This window comes from Tarenaya hassleriana, unplaced genomic scaffold (assembly GCF_000463585.1).
Source record: "Tarenaya hassleriana unplaced genomic scaffold, ASM46358v1 Cleome1, whole genome shotgun sequence".
NCBI lineage: Eukaryota > Viridiplantae > Streptophyta > Magnoliopsida > Brassicales > Cleomaceae > Tarenaya > Tarenaya hassleriana.
In genome coordinates this window covers 5,441,281-5,461,311 of record NW_010960187.1, presented here as the reverse complement: position 1 = coordinate 5,461,311, position 20,031 = coordinate 5,441,281, and the positions used below count along the sequence as shown (strand labels likewise).

The following is a 20,031-nucleotide window of genomic DNA, read 5'->3' as shown; positions in this document are numbered from 1 at the left end:
GCACTATGCCTTTCTCGAGAGGAGAGCAAGGTAAATTTTAAAATCTATGAAAGTGAAAATCCAAAAATATGAAGAAAACGCTCGAGAATTCGACCAAAACCAACAAACTTGGGAGACGTGGACATTATTAATCCAAATGATAAAATTCTTCAAAATTGTTTTTATGGATTAAGAAGCATTTAATTTCTTTTTGTATCATCTGAACTGTGGCCACAAGTTTCATTTTCAAGCAAAAAACTTATTTTTCAATGTGTTGTGAAATCTGGATAAACCAAAACCATTATCTGCTGACAAAAAGATACGTGCCAAGTCTGCCTTTGTGGCTGAAACTCTATTCTCTCGCACACATATATCCACAAATTAAAAAAAAAAAATACTTTTTTTTTTCTCTCCGGTCAAGAAATTTCCCTCCTTGCCTTCCCTTCTCCGTTTTTGGTGCGGCTATACATACATGCATACATATATGTAGAGATTCTTATTCTGGAGATAAGCGGAGGTCGCTTGAGCCTGACGTGGCCTGCTTTCTTCCTCACCTTTGGTCAAATTTTCAGACGCAAACGAGAAGTGTTCTCTGAGATATACCCTATTGGCAAACAAAAAAAAGTTTCAGTTTTTAGGGTTTATGGGTGAAACAGCAAATGTATTTGGGCGTTGATTCTGTGTTTTTCAGTACTAAATGGCAATTAGCGCTGTGTTGGAGTCCATATCTTGTTGCCCATCTCCCAAGGTAGCTCCTTTTTCATCTTTAGCTCAGTTGAACTTCTTCTCTGTTGATTCATTCGCTTCCTGAATGTTTCATAATTTGCGCAATTCAGAATTTGTATCTTTGCCTGGGTTTAGAGATAGGAAACACATGCTGTTGTAATTTTTACATAAATGCAAATATGCAGCCATTGTTATGCACCAGACGAATCTCAAACCATTTTGTATACACTGAAAAATTTCATGTTAGTATGAAAGAATGGATGGACACCGTATTCATGTTTATGTCAATATTGGCATCTTGTATGTCATGGAAGTTGGAACTCAGGCGAAGAAAATTCTCTGTAGTTAAATTTTAATTTGATCAGGTGTTATTTACCGTTTACAGGGATATGGTGCAGTCAACCAACATGGTCGTAGATCAAAGCTTTGTGTTTATACTTTAGTGAAGTGCTGCAAGCCATGTGTGCCCAAATACTCACATGGCGTAAAGTTTGGGATTAATCTACGTTCTTTAGGGAATATAAATTCGAGCGAGAGAAGGTTTTTGGTTAATTCATTGTGTCATAGCTCCAGAAGATTGTACTTCCAATGTAACCTGTCGGAGTGCTCAAGGAGAGTCCGGACTTATGCAACGCTAGATGTGGCAAGTGCTGTTGATGTCATCAACGATCTTGGACTTGATACTTTGACCTTCTTAATGGTGACTGTTATCATTGTCCCTGCATTCAAAGTCCTTAGAGCCAGTCCGGTATGTAGAAACGCTGAACTTTTATGGTCCAATTTGATGCACACGGATGATTTAAATTGATATTGTATTCTTGATGTATAATTGTTTTGTTATTTTGGTCTCCAGATACTTGGTTTCTTCTTTGCTGGGGTTGTGCTGAATCAATTTGGTTTGATTAGAAATATTACAGATGTCAAGGTTCTGTCAGAGTGGGGGATTCTTTTTTTGGTAAGCCTAGTGACTATGCTAAGGCCTTTGTGTATTTTGGTTCCAAGCTTCAATGGCAGTGTTTTTCTTATATTTCCTTGTAAAACTTTTAAGTTTCAGGTTCTTTTGCCATATTCCTTTTTGTTCTTGAAAGATTCATGCATCGAGTGACGTGTATTGGTTGGCATTGCTCCAATTTTCGTTTGCAGCTTTTTGAGATGGGTTTAGAGCTTTCACTTGCACGTCTGAAGGCACTTGCAAGATTTGCTTTTGGCTTGGGATTGACTCAGGTATGGCGCTGAAAATGTTCCATTAGTGGCCTGAATCTGATACACTAATTTATGTTTCTTCAGCTCTGTCACATAAACAAGGATTGGACTAGATTGGGTTTTGTTACTGAAGTTGTATATGGTTTATATTCCAGATTTACTCTTGTGCGTAGTGTCCTGACAACATCTTAATATGCTTTTCTATATCAGAATGATTGACAATTGGTGTGTTTATCATCAGTCCATGAATAGATGTTCCAGAAATCTTGACTGATTCTGATATCAAGAGCTTAGTAGTACCTAAACTTGAAGCCTTTGGTTTTGAAATTGCTTGACAAATAGTTCTAAGTGGTTCACTGAATCTCTTTGTTACAGATCGGCCTAATCTTCATTCAAGTTCATTTATTTTGAGTTATTCACAGTATGAAATAGACACCTTGTCTAACTATTAGATGGACTTAGTCTTTCCGTTATGGAAGTATGACAATGTAGGTCACTGATTCCCCATGATTTGTCTCTCAACTGGTAATAATACTTTCCTTTTTCTTTATTTCATCTATTTTAAAGGTGGTGTTATCCACACTTGCTTTCACTGCTTTTGAACTTCCACCAAACGGAGCCATAGGAACGAGAATTCTCGAATTTCTTTTTCATTCAAGGCCAGACTTGGTAAGAGTTTCACTCTCAAATGTTCTTTAAATTCTTTGTGTAAGGTTACCAGATATTCTTTCATAGTTGTATATCTTCAGTCCCATTCTCTGTTGAACCCATTAAGAAAATTGAAATCTGTGTCTCAATTCTTGTTCCAAATTTCGCATGGAGCCATTTGCTTTTCTTGTATAGCCTTGAAATTCTGATTCTAAATCTTGAAAATTCAAGTAGATGTTTTTTTTTGAGAGGAGAGATCGGGTAGATGATGTTGTGCATAGTTATCTCAGTCTTCTCTGTCATTGTTTATAACCTGGGAACTCTCGGTTACTATCCTTCACATGTCTGCTGGTTATATCTCTGAATGAAGGAAGATCTCTGCTAAAATCAACTGGTTGAGCACAGAACTATCTCCAACGGTTTCCTTTAGGCATTTGAAGCTATTTTCTTGAATCATCAACTTCTTTATGTAAAACACCAGGTCAACATCAGAAGCATTGATGAGGCTGTTGTAATTGGTGCTGCTCTCTCTTTGTCATCCTCAGCTTTTGTTCTTCAGGTATCATCGCTGTTGTAAACATACTAAATCATGAGCAGAAGCGGTACTTTGAGAATGGTCAGGAGAAAAAGAAAACTATGTAGTTTCTTTTGATTTAGTTCTCTTTCTTTTTTAGATTTTATTAACAAGTGCAACATTTATAGCTTCTTGCAGAGAAGGGTGAGCTCCCTACAAGATTTGGCTCAGCAACTTTAGGGATTCTTCTTTTGCAGGTCCCGCCTCTCCTTTTTATTTCCATCCTCTTTCTATCACGATACATCAAATGCTCCAAAGGTGTTGAAAATATGAAATTGGAAAAGTATACCATTTTGTGGAAAGCCACTTAAAATAGGTAATAATATACTATGTAACACTAGCGGAACCTATCATAAACGTGATTAACATACCAATGAAAATCTAAAGCATGTACAACCACATGCACAACTCAAACTCTATTCCTAAATCCCTTTACTGCTATTTTCAGGACATAGCAGTTGTACCTTTGTTAGTCATTCTTCCGGTGCTGGAGAGCCAGGTACTTGCTTATATTCTTCTTTGACTTTCTTACACAAACTTGTATGGTGAATTCTGAAAGGGAATGGGGTAGGAATGATCTTTTACTCATACAAATATCGTTAAAACTGTATTCTCAGTGTCAATAAAACCTACAACTCATTGAATGGTATAAAAAAGAATCCAATTTTCAATGTTCGTGCAGTTTATATCTTACTGATGCTTTTTCTTTTCCTTTTCCCTTCGTAAGAAGTCTATGCCTTCTGTAAAGTTTCACTTGTTTACAATGTGATGCTTGTACTATGTAGATTCCATATTCTCAATGTTGTAAAAACATTGAACAAATTGTGAAGACATCCAAAAATTTTTCGTTTTCTCTTACTATTTGCTCAATTTCAGAGTTTATTTGAACAATGTCCTATTCTGTTCTAAAATATGGATTTTATTTTTCCTTTGTTGTTGTTTCTCTCTTTGCTATAATGGAAATGGATGCAATATATACCTAGAATGATCCATCACTAAAGTTTTACAATGTTTACAACCTTGTGATTCATAACTGAGGTTTGGTTTGAGCTTAGTATTTGAACCATTGTTTTGCTACAAGAATCTTGTCGGCGAAAGCATCTGGCCAATGCTTGCAAAGGAAAGTGCGAAGGCTCTTCTCGGGTTGGGGCTTCTCTCTCTTGGAGGAAAGTACCTTCTCCGTAGAGTCTTTGAGGTACTTGTTCATGTCCTTATCTCTATCAATATTTTTGTCAATCCTTTATTAATGAATGAATACAAGACATGTTTTATTTGGTGCAGAGCTTAAAAAAACTAAGCCCCACAATATTCAGGTTATTGCAGAAACAAGAAGCTCGGAGGCTTTTGTCGCTCTTTGCCTTCTGACTGTTGCTGGGACTTCACTTCTCACTCAAAAGCTTGGATTCAGTGATACGGTTTGGTTACTTCCCTGTAAATACACCATGCCCTGTTATTTTATCATATGCATGCGCATCTAATATTCTCCTTTCACTTGCTATGAAGCTCGGAGCTTTTTTGGCTGGAGCTCTTCTAGCAGAAACCAATTTCAGGACACAGATTGAAGCTGATATTCGACCATTCAGAGGCTTATTGCTGGGTTTGTTCTTTGTGACCACGGGAAGTTCCATTGACATGGAGGTAACCTTGTTGTATACACAATATCCAATGTCGTTGAACCAAACTTGTGGCATTCACGTTCATGTGGTTAATCTCTTGCAGCTTCTCTTCCAAGAATGGCCGAATGTTCTCTCCCTCTTGGGTGGTCTGATTGTGATTAAAACACTGATTATAACCGCAATTGGTCCACGTGTTGGCCTAACCTTACAAGAAAGCATAAGAATCGGGTTTCTTCTCTCCCAAGGAGGGGAGTTTGCATTCGTCGTGTTCTCTCTAGCCAACAGGTTATTCGTCGGATGAATTGTTTCAATAACTTTTATTTATTTATTTTTATTTTATTTTATTATCCGATGTTCAGGATTGTATTGTTCATACAGTCGTATATGTGTTCTTGACGGCAGGCTGGGAGTGCTTCCACTTGAGCTGAACAAGCTGCTGATTATCGTAGTTGTCTTGTCAATGGCGTTAACTCCTTTCCTCAATCAACTTGGTAGAAGAGCCGCCGATTTTCTCGAAGAAAAATTTAACAGCGAGGAGGTATGATTCCCTTTTTCTTGCTTATACTGCAAATAGACATGAATGAATTTGTATCTCCAATTGATGGGGTATCAACCTTTCTGCAGAGATTAAGTGAGACCGTGAATTATGATGTCAGCGAACCTATTGTTCTTCTTGGATTCGGACAAATGGGCCAGGTAAAGTGATCAACTTGATGGTAGATTCATGTTACAACTATGTTAAATCTTAAAACTTTGGGGATTTCTCATACGATTCCATTTCAGATTTTGATGCGTTCCCATTTCATTCATACGCTTGCAGGTGCTGGCCAACTTTCTGTCAACCCCATTGGCTTCTGGGATAGATAGCGACCTTGTGGGACTGCCTTATGTAGCGTTTGATCTGAATCCCGCTGTAGTGAAGGTCTTTAATCAGATTGTTTCTTTTGCCTCTACCACTTGCAACTATGGATTATTTTCATGAGGAAGTTATGTTTTTGGCAGGAATCTAGGAAACTTGGATTCCCGATTCTGTATGGAGATGGCTCTCGGCCATCCGTTTTGCAATCTGCGGGTATTTCATCGCCTAAAGCTATCCTGATAATGTATAAGGGCAAGAAGAGAACTACCGAGGCTGTTCAGAGACTCAGGCTTGCCTTCCCTGCGGTGATAATACTTTGAAACTCTCCTCTCCCTTCACTCTCCCACCTTCGGTATCAGAATCCATTTCGGATGTGTTTGAAACCTTTAGATGTGTTGCTGATCTGATGAGAACTAATCAACCGTAGTAACTGAAGTTAGTGAATCATGTTCTGTAGCTAATTCCAGTTGGGGCTTTGAACTTAACCAGATACCCATTTACGCACGTGCTCAAGACGTGGGGCATCTCCTGGAGCTAAAGAAAACAGGAGCAACTGACGCCATATTAGAAAACACAGAGGTAACGTAACAAGGAGAGAGATCCTTTTCAAGGGAAAGACTTTCTTCTCTTCTGGACAAAAACATTGAGATTCTGTTGTATATGTTTATGTTTTTGTACAGACGAGTTTACAGTTGGGATCGAAGCTGTTGAGAGGGTTCGGGGTTATGTCTGATGACGTAAGGTTTCTCAGTGAACTCTTCAGAGATTCCATGGAGCTCCAAGCGAAAGAGTCTCTCACGAACAATGATGGAAAGCTCAATCAGATGGAGCCGGTGGAGATTCGGGCATCTGAGTTGAGTTCAGATTCTGCAAAAGTTCAAGAGATTGTAGAATACCAAGAGGCAGAAGGCAAGATCGGTGTGAGAGAGACAGAGATTGAGTCATGTGGCAAAGATCTTCTGAGCCGTGAGGTGAACACCGACAATGGCTTCGTTGGTCAAGCTGAGAAAGTTAATGAATGAGGAAGCATCTGTTCCTGTTCTTTATTTTTTTGGTAAGAAAAGGTTAAAAAAAGGTCTTTATTTACGGATTAAAACATTCCATGTAGATAAAAATTGTTTGTTAGACTTTAATTTCGGCTCTTAGGGAATAAATCATCCAAAAATATGTGATTTACTTAATCTTTGGAGGTCACATTCCAAGAATCAAGCATACACAAATCAAGGTGATTATCCAAAATAGGATAGAAGATCTCTATATGTGCTTGTATGTAAAAGGAGAGAACAAAAACTACTTAGCAACATGAAAATACATCACACAAACACGACCTAATGTGGTTAGAGACCTAAAAAACACTATTTGTCCGAAACTGTCGAAGTTTCTCATCGGCTGGATATCAGTTTCAGAATCTCCGCAGCCTCACGTAGTCTTCTTTCGCTGTTTTCTCTTCCTGCTTGTCCCTTAGCATTCCTGAAACAGACATACACCGTCGTGATTACACTGTTAGAATCACACTACCGTCGGTTTCATGGTTCGATTATACAAGTGTGAGCAAAGATGTTTTGTGTTCGGATTATAAACATTCACTAAAACGGCTCATTTTCTGAATTTTGATAACTAATATCTAACCTTTTTTCGGTTGTTGCCTTCCGAGATAGTTCTTCAACTACGCCTTGAAGCCGTTTTACATATGCAGGAAGCTTCCGAACTGCTTCTACGCCTTTACAGTTGGTACATATCTTCTTAAGAACATCCGAAGCAATGAAGTATCCTTCTTCCTTGTTCCTGAGAAAACGAGTAAAGAAAGTGGGAATAACCAAAAGATTAAATGCTATAAATGACACAATCAAGGAATAAGATGCAGAGGTAAGCCCATGGACAGGTGGAAGACCTGAGCAGTTCCCAGAAAATTGTCTGAATGGATCCATTTCTACTGATTAGTTCATCTGTCAAGTGTGGGTAGCGAGCCAGGTTTCTCAAGGTTGAAAACGCGTGTTTCGAGACTTCTTGGTCAGGGATGCTTCGGCTGGCGGAGCGTATAACCGTTAATAACTTGTCTATAGCTCCTGCAACCACGAGCTCTTCGCAGCATTTCTCTGAGTATTTTGTTGCTGAATCCAACGTTTCGCAGATGTGAAGAATGTTGTGGACGCTTTTCGTGTTTCGTAGTTCGGAAAGTGCAGAAAGAAGCTTGTTTATGAGTCTTTTATTGTCATCAACATTTGCTGCAGAGGTTTGCATTCTCTGTCGCAGATCCATAACCTGAGCTCTTGACGCTTTTCGGGTGATATAGCCTTTCCAATGTGACTGTTACACCATAAAGAAGTAAAAGATACATCTAATATTGAGTTTATGAGAAAACAAAACCTAAAATCTGCGAGTGCTGTTAGGAAGAATGAAGATCCAATTGGAATGAGATAAAAGATGACACAAGAAGCTTCGGGGATATTGTACCTGGATCGTTACAATGTAATGTCTCTCCATAGAAATTCTCCGTCTGGTAATAAAGCCACGAATATGCCTCTGGATTAGGACCGTTGAGTTTATTATTGCCTTCCATGACAAAACTCTCCTCCACCATCGCTGCAGTTTAATGACAGCAGGTAGAAGTTTATTCGTCTGGAAGCTGTTTTCGGGTAGTATTGAAACCCTCTGGCTGGCTTGAGTACGGAGATTAGAAGCCCCTGCGATAACATAGTTTGGGAAATAATTTGTTTTCATTCACAAAAATGAAAAGCAACCAAATGCAAAGTCCTGAAGAGTTTTGCTTGAGCACCTCGAAATCTAGTTCTAGCAATCTCTACGCTAGCAAGCCGTTGAACTTCTGTGGCAGCATGCTTGTAACGAAGAAATGGCATCAAGGAATTATAACGCCGGAGAGCACTCTGAATGCATATTGCAGATTCTCTTTGAAGTAAAAATCTCCTTCTTAAAAGCCAACCACGACAATAGCGCTGCATAACATGTATAAATATATAGTCACTGGCTAAACAGACAAAGAACCCACAAGATGAGGTGTAAAGTTTTGTCACAGCTGTGAGAAGGAAAACATAACAGTGTGTCACCATTTAACTATTTGTTACGGCTATGGAAGGAGTTCTTAACATCTTTGGAAACTACCTTAGTAAGAAAGAAAAAACACAAGTATCTAGCAGCTAGGTGAAGAGGAACATGAATGATCAAAGTGTTTCTCTTAGCAATGAAACGAGTTTCAGAGAGGGAGAGTTATTTGGAAAATGAAACAGATTGAGAAGTACACCGCACTGGATTTGACTATGAAATAAAAAACGGCAGACATGAAAGAATGGAAGAAACTTACTTGAATAACAAGCGCAGAGCATTTATATCTCTTAGCAGTCCTCCGAGCATTCCATCCACGTATATAAGCCTGAATAACAATGGCAGACATGTTCTCATCTTTAGATCTTTTATAACTCCTCCAAGCAAGCTGGATCCTGAGTGCTGCTTGCAAAGAACATTTGTATCTCGTAATTGTTCTCCGTGCAATCCATCCACGCGCGTAAGACTGAATAACAATGGCGGAAATGTTCTCATCTTTAGATCTTTTGTAACTCCTCCACGCAAGCTGGATCCTGAGTGCTGCTGCTTGGACAGAACATTTGTATCTCTTAATTGTTCTCCGTGCAATCCATCCACGTGTATAAGACTGAATAACAATGACAGAAATGTTCTCATCTTTAGATCTTTTGTAACTCCTCCAAGCAAGCTGGATCCTGAATGCTGCTGCTTGCACAGAATATTTGTATTTCGTAAATGTTCTGCGAGCAATCCATCCACGTGTGTAAGACTGAATGACAATGGCAGACATGTTTCGGTCTTTGGATCTTTTATAACTCCTCCAAGCAAGCTGGATCCTGAATGCTGCTTCAAGATCAAGGTGAGGCAGGTGCAACTCCTGAGGGGAAACTTGTTCTCTCTCAGTTTCAGAAGCAATAGAGGGTAGAATGTCTTGCCTGTGCACCCTAGATATCCAATTCCTTGCAGCTCGCTGAATGACCAAAACAGATTTTCTCAACTTGATGAAGCGTTGCCGTGCAACAATCAACTTGACATATCTCCTTACAGATTCTGTCTTGGGACATCTTTCTGATAGAAGCATAGAATCTTCTCCAACAGTTAGTTCCTCAAGAACTTGCATCTGTTTTGCTGACAACCAAATTCTGACAACAGTTTGTAAAAAGCAGATCGCATTCATCATCTTTGTAAACCTGTGACGGCTGCAAAGTCCCCTAAGATATGCTTGTATTACTGTTGCTGCCTTTTCTTTTCGGGTATCCATAGAGCTTTTACTAGTTGAGACGCATTGCAGAAAATGGCTAGTAGCTTTTCCAACACGATTCTGGTTTTGGTTAGCCATCTCCTGCCACCAGGCCTTAATAGCATTGAACCTTTTGGTAGCATCTTCTTTATCATCTTGGTCTGCTTCCTCACGTTTTGCTGATTCAGAGCTACCAGAACCAATTCGTGAATATCTCCTCTCCAGAGCTTGACAATTGGAGCACAATAGCTTATGAAAATTCAGTTGATCCATATTCTCTTTGATGATCAGTTTTGATGATAGAAAGCCTAACAGTATGATAACACTTCGGTCACTAACTGCAGCATTCTGTTCCAGCAGATCGCCAATCTGCAGGACCTCAGGAAAACTTCCCAAGAGTGCTGTCAACTTTTGTGACAGAATGAAATTGTGAACTGCATCTGTATAATCTGTGTTCCACATAACTGATCGAGGGACAAGTACTTCATTTGGTTCCTCTTTTAGCAGACAGGGGCAACAAACTTCTCTGCAGAAATAAGAATCAAGCAAGAACCATATTGCTTTTCCATCTACCAATGATGCAAAGGTTTCTAATTTGAAGTCATACTTCTTGCAAATTGACTGGATCCATTTCAAGAGCATTTCCAAAGGAGAAGTGGACATGTTAATCTGATTATCCAGATCCAGCCCTTGGACTTTGCAAATTTCCTCAGCCAGGAGCTTTTCATTGATCAGAAGAGGAAGCTTCGTATTGCAAAGAATATAGCCAAAATAAAAACTCAGAACATGCGTCTTCAACAATCCAAAAATAGCAACAAAAAAAGAAAACGAGATAATACTCACCTGTAAATGGACAAAAATATTCCATAGCAGTGAAATGGTGAGCTCCTTGTCTCCATTTACAACATCCTCTACAGCAATCATCATTCCTTCATCATCTTTTAATGGAACACCAGCCTTCTTCAGGTATTGAAGTGCAATTCCAGAGTTTGACAACTTCTTTTTGCGATTGTCTGATGGAACAACCATTTTCTGCTTTCCCAGAAAACCTCTCAGGCAATTAAACTCAGATACTCTCTATGCAACACATAACATTGTGTATTCATCTTAGAAAACAAAATGAAAACTAACCGCAAGGATGGATGAATCATGAAGAAGTAACTGGATGGCTCTGCAAATCCGCACACCATCTTGGAGGTCAACAAATAAATCTTTCACTCTGAAGTCATACTCAACCAGAGGAGACTGCAAGAGCAATTCTTGACAAGTTATTGAAGCCAAAGAAACTTCATCATCTTAACAACCTAGAGCTAAGGAAGCCACTGCATTCAACATAATAAAAAAATACCTGCTCATAAAGGACTTTGTAGCCTATAATCACCAGATGGGCGAGGAGATTACCTTCTCCATGCATTACATCTGACGGTAACAAATCTATTTTGAAACCATAAATTGGAGGAGTCAGCCGCAGTAAATATGAAGCATGCAAGAAAATTGAAGAACTATCTCACTCAAAACACACAATTACCACTAATAAGTTGATGGCTAGACTTTATGCTAGATTTCACAGAGAACAGGAGGGGTGAGCCACCGTCTATTCCATCGATTCCATATTTAAGCAAGAGACAGCTTTGAGATTTAGCTCTATCCATTATAAGGACAAGCAACAGAACTCTCTTCAATATCACAGTTCCAAGAGCTTCATAGTATCCTGGTTTATATAAGCCCTCAACCATCTTGTTGTAAGCATACGTTTTGGCAAAGCCATCATGCGCGAAGAACTGCTTGTTAATTACCATCTTCAAGAATGCCAGTTCTTGATCCGAGTCGGCATCGACATCAGTTAACAATGAATCACCACCAAAGATAATATATAACCCGATACGAAGCCAAATTTGGTTATAGCTCATAAGTGTCCTGATGGCCTTCTCCTTCATCCCAATATCAGTTACAAGAGGGCAATGTGGTTTCATCTTTATCCTCCCTTCATCAATATTCTGAAACAGAAACAATAGCATTTTCCCCATTAACTAACTAGCCTATCCTTATCCTAAAAAGTATGAATAACCAACCTTGCTCGACACAACCCAAAACGAAAATATACTTTTCCGCCAATTCGGCCCTTCAATATAAACTAATTCCCTATGCGTAATTTTACGATCAAGGTACTGTCTTGATATGAAAAGAAAAAGAGTTGATATAGTTACCTTGGTAACTCGCGTCATTACATCGAAAATCTCCTTGCAACTTCCCAAACTCAAGTAAATTCGCATTCTTCGTTTCAAATCATCTAAACTGCACACATCTCGCAGTGATTCCTTAAGTAGAGAGTACTTGGATCCTGCCAAGGATAAGTCATTTTCGGATCCTTCCTCCCCATCCCAACCTATATTTCTCGATCTTTTTGGGTTCCGCCATATTGCATCCACCCTGACAACGCTACTGTCCCGTATCGCATCACCGCTCTCTCTTTTAGCATTACCCGAGTATCCGACGTCACCAGCACCGTAATCATTGATCAGAGGATAACAACCGCATGATCTGGGATTCTCAAAGAGGAAATTGAGCCAGACAGTGAGTGATTTCGCAAGAGATCTAAGACTCTGTTTCTTCTCCAACTCTGCTTTGCGAGAAGATTGCGACTGCTGAAGTTCGAAGGCCTTGAGCCGCCTTGCGGCTTTGGACCGCATCGAAGAAGACGGAACGAGAGAAGGACGGCGACGGAAAGAAGAAGAAGAAGACTTGGGCGTTTGCCGCAACGCCGTGAAGAACTGCGGATACGGAGAGGAGTCGAGGAAGTTCGTGTTCACGGCGAAGGAGCGTCGCGGCGTCTTGAAATTCGATATGTCTCTGAGAGACGAAGACGGCGGATTTCTCACTGGATCCGGCGACTTGCACGGCGAAGGTTCGTTTTCTTCCATCGGAAAAAGTTACTGGAGAGAGAGAGATTGTCCGATTTCTGAGAGAGCGATTTGAATTTGAATTCGGAAGACCGGGGAAAGAACCGTTGGATTATTTATATATGCTCACGTGCTCAACGGGACCACTTGCCTTTTTGCTCTCCTTTTTATGGAAGTCGTGTCGTTTTGGGTGAAAGAAAACGTCACGCAGTCTAGGACCTTTGCTTTAAACGCGAGACCGCTTCGACGAGACCTCATGAATGAAAGCATACGTGGAGGGTTTCTACTGGCTCGTACACATCACGCTCTCGTTGATTCGTCTAGCTCTTGTCACAAACGGTAATAAGGCTTTAAAGTTTTTGTATGCGGTTCATATAAACGGACACACACACGTACACATTTATGTTCGTGTGTATTGGATTATCAGACGAGTTCGCTTGCGTTCATTCGAAGTCTCTGTACAGCAGATTTCATCTGAAATTCTTTCGACAATCTCGAAGCTTCTAGAGATTTCGTTGTTGTTTTTGGGTTTCGTTGAAATTCGCAGGTGGAATTGTTTTGTGATCGGATCGGTAGTGGTGAAGAAGAAATCATGGCTCAGGCGGTAGAAGAATGGTATAAACAGATGCCGATAATCACCCGCTCATATCTCACGGCGGCTGTCGTCACCACCGTCGGTTGCTCGCTCGAGGTATGCTCTTGTTGGTTCCTGCCCGAAAATTTCGCTATTTTGAAGTTTTCCGGGCTCTAGTTTTTTTTTTCCTCTCTTTTTGGGATTACGATTGAGAGTTATTCTTCGATCTAATTGGTTCGATTGGCTATCATTCTCATTCTTCTCGAAGGATCCCTTTTTATTTGGTTTTGATCCAACTGGATCGAATAACTCTGGTGAATTAGGGTTTATGTGCTAAATAGTTCTGGGATCTGATAAACCGAATTCTTTTTTATAATTAATTAAATCAATTAATTGAATCATGTGAATTTTGCTTCCCTTTGGTGGGAATCTTTGCAGATCATATCTCCATATAACCTCTACTTGAATCCTACACTCGTAGTGAAGCAATACCAATTTTGGCGCCTCGTTACAAATTTCTTGTATTTCCGGAAGATGGGTAAGTTCTTCAGCTTCAGAGCTGCATACCAGTTTTCTTCATTGATTTAACTGTTGAATCTGTCATTGTTTCACATGTCAAAATCGCGTTTTGCAATTATCGAATCTGCCACTGTCCTTTATGGTTGTGTGATAGATATAACTGTTGATGCGGAGGCCATTGAATGATTGATGTTAACTATTTAAAATTTTAAATTTTTTTTTTGTTGATATGTTTGTAATTTTTTTTGAATATTGCAGATTTGGACTTCATGTTCCATATGTTCTTCCTCGCTCGATACTGCAAACTCCTTGAAGAGAACTCCTTCAGGGGAAGGACTGCAGATTTCTTCTACATGCTCTTGTTTGGGGCAACCGTTCTAACTGGTATTGTCCTCGTCGGTGGAATGATACCGTACTTGTCAGCTTCCTTTGCTAAAATCATCTTCCTCAGCAATTCCTTGACCTTCATGATGGTTGGTATTTCTATCTCCATGTGTTAACTTCAAACAGAATCTCTATATGAGTGAAGAAATCTCTAAATCTCTGTCTAATATTATCTTCCTCTGCTCTTCAGGTCTATGTGTGGAGCAAACAAAATCCTTATATCCACATGAGTTTCCTCGGGTTGTTCACTTTTACGGCAGCCTACCTACCATGGGTGAGTTGGGACTAAACCCGTCTTCTAAAGCAACAATCTTTTCAGTGAATCACATCATGACCTTTGCAAAAAAAAAAAACTTCTGGAATTGTAGGTGCTTCTTGGATTCTCTATCCTTGTGGGCGCCAGTGCATGGGTGGATCTTCTGGTATTGACTTGTTCCGAATTCAGTTTTAAACAAATTATTTTCCTGTTTACACATGTTTCCATCATTTTGAGAGGTTGTTCAATCAAATATATCAGGGGATGATAGCTGGTCACGCGTACTACTTCCTAGCAGAGGTGTACCCGAGAATGACGGGTCGTCATCCATTGCGGACTCCATCATTCATCAAAGCCCTATTCGCGGATGATCCAGTCGTGGTGGCTCGGCCTGAAAATGTGAGGTTTGCTCCCGCACCTGCAGAGGAAATCCACCAAGACTGATTCTGTTTGCCCTCAGACTCGGACGTATAACCATTATATTTGGCCGAGTCAAGGCCACTGACTCGGAAAGCAGTTTGGGGTTTGTCTTCAGGTAGATGATGATGACGCGGTCCATTTTGTATTTGATTCCTACATTCTGTAGTCGTGACCTTCATGCCTTCCTTTCCGGCGTTACTCACATATTGGGTTGATGTTAATATTTTTTTTTTTTATGAAATTTGGTGTATTAAACAAAAATGGTAGTACATGGTACAGGATTCTAGATCCACATTACAAAGCTTCCGCTAACCAATCCTTACAAGGAAATAAGCTTTACAGCAACAAATATATTAACTTCCAAGTTTACTTTTCAGTCTGCGTTGAAGGAGTACCAATTTTGAAGCAGTGTATTGCTTCTGCATTCTCTACCCTGCTGGAGTGAAAGTAGAGTATTTCTGTTGGATTGGTCCATTTGATTGCATAAAACCTGCGGTGTAGTACGTAGAGGCATTTCCGAAGATGCGCGAGTTTCTTTCCTTCCAAACTCCATAAATAGTGTGTTGGATCAGAATTTTTAAAAGGATTCTTCTGTTATGTTGATCAGTATTTGGATTTCTTGCCACATATGAGTGGCATCTTGATAGCTCGGCTGGGGGGTTCAACCATATTTTCCTTGCTGCCGTCGACCAGATCTCAAAACTGTAGGTGCAGCGAAAAACTAGATGCTCGTGTGATTCCTCTTCCTCATTACAGAGAACACATTCTGAATTTTGTATCAAGTTCCATCTGTGCAAGCGATCACGAGTAGTCAGTCTCCTCTGCATAACCATCCAATGTACAAAAACATACCTCGGTATCGTTTGCTGAAACCAAACCATTTTCGCCCATTCCACCTGCACTGCAGCCTCTGGTATCTTTGATGCTGAAAATTTATGGGAGAATGTGTTTTCTGCAGATTTCCATTCATAAAAGTCTTCCCCGTCATTGGGACTCGGTATCTTGACTCCCATGAGATGGATGTGGACTATGGGGAATATGTTTGTTTTATGGATAATATAACAGCGACCTATTGCGACATGAGAGATTGATACACTAACTAACCTGATTAAAATGCATACCGAAAATAACATAAATCGAGTCAGGCATATACAGAGGATAATTTTTTCATGCAAATACTAAAAAAAACACGTAAAATAGATCGGCTAAAGTTGGAAAAACACTCAAAGCCAGCCCATTGGAAGAATGATCTTCTTTTTTTTCCCGTTTTCACAAGCCAGTGGCACACTCGACAGGACGACGCTTTCTTTTCTTCTTTTTTTTTATGAGGTGTATTGATAAATAGCACACTGGGGGACTCACAGAACACAAAGGCAATTTCTCTAGCAGAAGAAAAAGAAAAAGGAGGCAACTTTCGGGCTCTCTACTGGATGGGGTGGTATTGAGCAGACACTCTCTTGGAAGGCAGCTTACGCAGTATGAAAAGGACGAGCGCCGATGGTAGTACCTCCACCACCTGTTTTACCAATAATTCATCAGTCGAGATCGAGAGAGACAGAGATGAAGTTCGAATAATGCAGCATTCATAGTCGTACCATGTAGTAGATCAAGTTCAGGACCGGATGGTCCAAAACGTCTAGTGATAAATCCATGTCAAACGCCGATACAGCCACCTGCAATTCAACCAGACTATGTAAAGACTTTTTCCTCTTTTTCATGTTTCTTGTGGTAGTCTATCTTTTTTCAGTGCTTACCACAATGCATCTTATAAGAAAGCAGGTGAAGCATATGGCTGTGACGGATCCAACCTGTTAATACATATGAAACTATCGTTACCTCAGTTACCCCAAGAAAAAAGATGTCTATACGTGACCGAGTTTCAAATCGTAGAAAACACACAGCAGGCATACTGTGTTTAAGCAACAAAACCCTGAATGATAACAAGTTCCAAAACAATAACCCAAAAAAGTCTGTGCCTATATTTCTATGTAACTTAACCAAGTTACCAGTCATCCAACCAATACCAGGCTCAGATAATTCCGTAGAATACAACATCATGATAAAAGGTGATATATACATAAGCAAGGTGAATGTTAGGTTTGCAATATCATCTAAAAAGTTCAAACTTTGAAAAAAGTTTAATACCTCATGGAGTTTCTTCCTTCTTCCTTTTGATTCAATAGGGAACCTTCTCAGCATGAAAAACAATCTGGGACATAATAAATGGCGGTCCGCATGAGAATAAAAAAACAACAAACACTAGAAGCAACAATAATCCTTCTGGTTATCTTGATTATTAGACATCGCACAAGTAACAAGAAGTACACACCTTCCTCCATAGAGCAAGAAACCTAACGCGGCAATGAACGAGACAGCTTCGGAAAAAAAAAACATATAGCAGAAGTCAGTGTCAACTTTAATAAAAGTGAAAAAGTAAAAACAATAAGGAAAATGGGTTTAGCATTCTTGTGTAACCAGATAAAGTAAGCATACCTGCAACGAATATCTTTCCTATTAACTCCACAAGACTGTTATCATCTACCCAGAGGTAAGCCCAGATACCAACCTGATGCAGACATCCATTACGGCTCAAACACACTCAACATCTTATAGTAACCACGCATGTCTAAAATAAATTACAAAGGTAAACGTTTTGAAACAAATCTCGACAGAATTTGTTAAAAGGGCCAGAAAGCCACACTAATAATCGGGAGATCAGTCACAAAGTTAATAAGATGGGGACAAGATTACTATCATGCAAAATTTAAAGAATCTAACACAATCATAACAGATAAGGTGTAAACATTGAACCTCAAGACAAGCAAAAACAAGTGGAGTTCTTAAAATTATCTCAAGTTCTCAACCACTAAATTAAGACATACCTGCCCCAAGTATATAACCACATTCACTGAAATATAAGATATCCGCAGCTTATCTGTTGGTAAGCTTCTTGCCTGTTTATTTGTGGCAAGAACACGAATATTTAGAGTTTCTCTGTCAGAATCAGAAAGACTCAGACATAAACCATTTTGATTTGAAGTATTTACTTACCTGGTGATATATCTCTGCCCAGAACAGTACAAGCAGCGTGTAAGCCGAGAAAAAGAGGAGACCAGGAAGATCCAACAGAACCAAACTAAGTGCCTGCACGATCTCACAGAAACTTTGAATCATTATAAGATGTAGAATTCGACAGCCATTACCTTCAAATTGCCAGATCAGCCGAAAGCGTGAAGACTTTCAAGTTTCAAGCATAAAATTAAGTTGACAACTAAGCCAGTTAGATGTGAATAGATGATTATTCAAAAACAAAGATCTTTTGAACGCAGGAAACAGAACGGTTTGTCCAAGTCAAAGTACAAAATTAAAAAAAAAAATGTGAACAATATGAAATGAAGGGCACTGTTTTATGGTGGGCACCAAGTTAAATGTTGCCCAACTCACCTTGGGATGCAAAAGAAATACTTGTTTGTGAAATCCGAACAAAACTGCACGAACTGCAACACAATTGTCCAAACAAAGGTCAAACATGATCTAGTAATACTCGAAACCAAAAAAAACCTATAATCTCCATGGAAAGCACATATACTCACCTCCATTGACGACAAAGTTCATAAGGTGAAAGACCTTCTGAGTGGTCCAACCATATTCAGGCACTCTCGTTTGGATCCTTACCAATTGGATCTGCCAATTACAATCCAGTGTTCAGAATTTCCAGTCCATTAGAACAATAACTAATCAAAAGTTCCAGCTCCAAATCCAGACAAGTAACGGACCCAGAAAAAGTCCCAGCTTTGGAAACAATCAATCAACTTTATCTACCCTAATCCAATAATCCTACCGTACCGACTGATCCAAGAGGAAAAACCAACACAAATACGCATCAATTAAACCTAGAAGCCCAAAGCAAGCACCAGAAAAAGCATCACCCACAACCCTAAAACCTCGAAAATCTCAGAAGAAAGATCTGTAACACCTCTACGTATATAGATACATATACGAGTAGAAGGAGAAAGGGAGTAGTACAAGAGCGATAGCGGAAACTAGAGCATAAGCACCGCAGAGAGTGAAGAAGATCCCGTCCTGCCAAGTAGTTGACTCGTTAACCTCGTCCCACCAACTTGCAGTCCCAAGAGGAAAAACCAACACAAATACGCATCAATTAAACCTAGAAGCCCAAAGCAAGCACCAGAAAAAGCATCACCCACAACCCTAAAACCTCGAAAATCTCAGAAGAAAGATCTGTAACACCTCTACGTATATAGATACATATACGAGTAGAAGGAGAAAGGGAGTAGTACAAGAGCGATAGCGGAAACTAGAGCATAAGCACCGCAGAGAGTGAAGAAGATCCCGTCCTGCCAAGTAGTTGACTCGTTAACCTCGTCCCACCAACTTGCAGTCGCCACCGTAGTCCCCCCCCCCCCCCCCGCCATATCCGTCGGTATCACCAAGTCCTCCGCCGCCATCCTCCCCATTATCGGATATACTTCCCTCAGGCGGATGAATAAATTTTATCGGGAAAATAAGAGAGCCAGAAAAATCCAAAATCCGCCGAGCTGAGGAACAGCTCAATCCAGATACCCAAATATCCCTTCCGAATCGGAGAGGCCGAGAAAAAGGATGGCGTTTGACTCTGGAACCAACCCAAGGTCTGATGATGGCGGAGATCCAACGGTGCGATGATGCAACTCGTGTGCCTCGTCGTCGCTCGCATTACATAATTGATAATTCTATTTATTTGTACGGAATCTCGTATATTTTCCCATCCAATTTTACCCCCCCCCCACAAAAAAAGGTAAATTAATAAATTTAAGTTTACATATTCCTCATATGATTTTACTATTACAACAAAATTATGATTCTACCACTATATATATATATATATATATCAATTTGATATCTATTTTAGTCCCAAAATAATTTAAATAATATAATATAGTTTTTTCTAATATCCGATATATCTTATCATATTTAAAGTGTATAAAAATCAATAATTTAACTACAAACACGCTGTAACATCTGTAATATTCTACTATTGGTATTGTGGATTACAACAGTAATTAAGACAGTTCGGTGTACAAAACATCCTTA

At 39.6% G+C, this 20,031-nt stretch overlaps 4 protein-coding genes across 5 annotated transcripts; 2 read left to right on the top strand and 2 right to left on the bottom strand.

The window, feature by feature from the left end:
• The first annotated feature begins 337 nt into the window (after positions 1-337).
• On the top strand, positions 338-6,786 carry LOC104813027 (K(+) efflux antiporter 3, chloroplastic). The gene is made up of 18 exons (XM_010540512.1): positions 338-727; positions 1,091-1,453; positions 1,559-1,660; positions 1,849-1,929; positions 2,476-2,577; positions 3,038-3,115; positions 3,259-3,327; positions 3,579-3,629; positions 4,212-4,325; positions 4,444-4,545; positions 4,634-4,768; positions 4,850-5,031; positions 5,149-5,284; positions 5,371-5,442; positions 5,567-5,668; positions 5,749-5,910; positions 6,095-6,184; positions 6,286-6,786. Exons 1-18 carry the CDS (start codon positions 677-679, stop codon positions 6,625-6,627), a joined length of 2,334 nt encoding a protein of 777 aa, XP_010538814.1. The 5' UTR covers positions 338-676; the 3' UTR covers positions 6,628-6,786.
• On the bottom strand, positions 6,763-12,857 carry LOC104813036 (abnormal spindle-like microcephaly-associated protein homolog). The gene is made up of 11 exons (XM_010540524.1): positions 12,092-12,857; positions 11,413-11,881; positions 11,233-11,318; positions 11,016-11,129; positions 10,728-10,916; positions 8,925-10,628; positions 8,382-8,559; positions 8,060-8,289; positions 7,497-7,912; positions 7,235-7,390; positions 6,763-7,075 (listed from the first exon to the last, which is right to left on the bottom strand). Exons 1-11 carry the CDS (start codon positions 12,803-12,805, stop codon positions 6,988-6,990), a joined length of 4,344 nt encoding a protein of 1,447 aa, XP_010538826.1. The 5' UTR covers positions 12,806-12,857; the 3' UTR covers positions 6,763-6,987.
• A 312-nt stretch (positions 12,858-13,169) lies between these two features.
• On the top strand, positions 13,170-15,288 carry LOC104813017 (derlin-2.2). The gene is made up of 6 exons (XM_010540500.1): positions 13,170-13,475; positions 13,797-13,896; positions 14,136-14,350; positions 14,452-14,535; positions 14,630-14,683; positions 14,779-15,288. The coding sequence occupies exons 1-6, from the start codon at positions 13,377-13,379 to the stop codon at positions 14,959-14,961; spliced, it is 735 nt and encodes a 244-aa protein (XP_010538802.1). The 5' UTR covers positions 13,170-13,376; the 3' UTR covers positions 14,962-15,288.
• Positions 15,289-16,024: 736 nt separating this feature from the next.
• On the bottom strand, positions 16,025-19,653 carry LOC104813008 (tobamovirus multiplication protein 1). 2 transcript variants are annotated; one of them, XM_010540479.1, is made up of 12 exons: positions 19,330-19,652; positions 18,964-19,054; positions 18,531-18,621; positions 18,382-18,434; positions 17,989-18,081; positions 17,820-17,891; positions 17,431-17,503; positions 17,267-17,312; positions 17,083-17,146; positions 16,692-16,745; positions 16,533-16,610; positions 16,025-16,453 (listed from the first exon to the last, which is right to left on the bottom strand). In XM_010540479.1, the coding sequence occupies exons 1-12, from the start codon at positions 19,413-19,415 to the stop codon at positions 16,361-16,363; spliced, it is 894 nt and encodes a 297-aa protein (XP_010538781.1). In that variant the 5' UTR covers positions 19,416-19,652; the 3' UTR covers positions 16,025-16,360. The 2 variants fall into 2 exon arrangements, with proteins under 2 accessions (XP_010538781.1, XP_010538791.1); XM_010540489.1 differs by lacking the exon at positions 18,964-19,054 and having other exon boundaries at positions 19,239-19,653.
• Between the last annotated feature and the right edge of the window lie 378 nt (positions 19,654-20,031).

What these genes read in the sequence shown, in the direction of transcription:
- LOC104813027 (XM_010540512.1), top strand. Translation starts at nt 677, where the DNA reads ATGGCAATTAGCGCTGTGTTGGAGTCCATATCTTGTTGCCCATCTCCC. An exon ending in AAGTCCTTAGAGCCAGTCCG is followed by an intron (nt 1,454 to 1,558) that starts GTATGTAGAAAC and finishes TTTGGTCTCCAG; the next exon opens with ATACTTGGTTTCTTCTTTGC. An exon ending in TCAGGCTTGCCTTCCCTGCG is followed by an intron (nt 5,911 to 6,094) that starts GTGATAATACTT and finishes GAACTTAACCAG; the next exon opens with ATACCCATTTACGCACGTGC.
- LOC104813036 (XM_010540524.1), bottom strand. Translation starts at nt 12,805, where the DNA reads ATGGAAGAAAACGAACCTTCGCCGTGCAAGTCGCCGGATCCAGTGAGA. An exon ending in ATATTTTTGTCCATTTACAG is followed by an intron (nt 10,629 to 10,727) that starts GTGAGTATTATC and finishes TGCAATACGAAG; the next exon opens with CTTCCTCTTCTGATCAATGA. An exon ending in ATTTTCTGGGAACTGCTCAG is followed by an intron (nt 7,391 to 7,496) that starts GTCTTCCACCTG and finishes TCGTTTTCTCAG; the next exon opens with GAACAAGGAAGAAGGATACT.
- LOC104813017 (XM_010540500.1), top strand. Translation starts at nt 13,377, where the DNA reads ATGGCTCAGGCGGTAGAAGAATGGTATAAACAGATGCCGATAATCACC. An exon ending in ATTCCTTGACCTTCATGATG is followed by an intron (nt 14,351 to 14,451) that starts GTTGGTATTTCT and finishes TCTGCTCTTCAG; the next exon opens with GTCTATGTGTGGAGCAAACA. An exon ending in CGGCAGCCTACCTACCATGG is followed by an intron (nt 14,536 to 14,629) that starts GTGAGTTGGGAC and finishes CTGGAATTGTAG; the next exon opens with GTGCTTCTTGGATTCTCTAT.
- LOC104813008 (XM_010540489.1), bottom strand. Translation starts at nt 19,415, where the DNA reads ATGGGGAGGATGGCGGCGGAGGACTTGGTGATACCGACGGATATGGCG. An exon ending in GAACTTTGTCGTCAATGGAG is followed by an intron (nt 18,435 to 18,530) that starts GTGAGTATATGT and finishes ATTGTGTTGCAG; the next exon opens with TTCGTGCAGTTTTGTTCGGA. An exon ending in TTCTTATAAGATGCATTGTG is followed by an intron (nt 16,611 to 16,691) that starts GTAAGCACTGAA and finishes GTTGAATTGCAG; the next exon opens with GTGGCTGTATCGGCGTTTGA.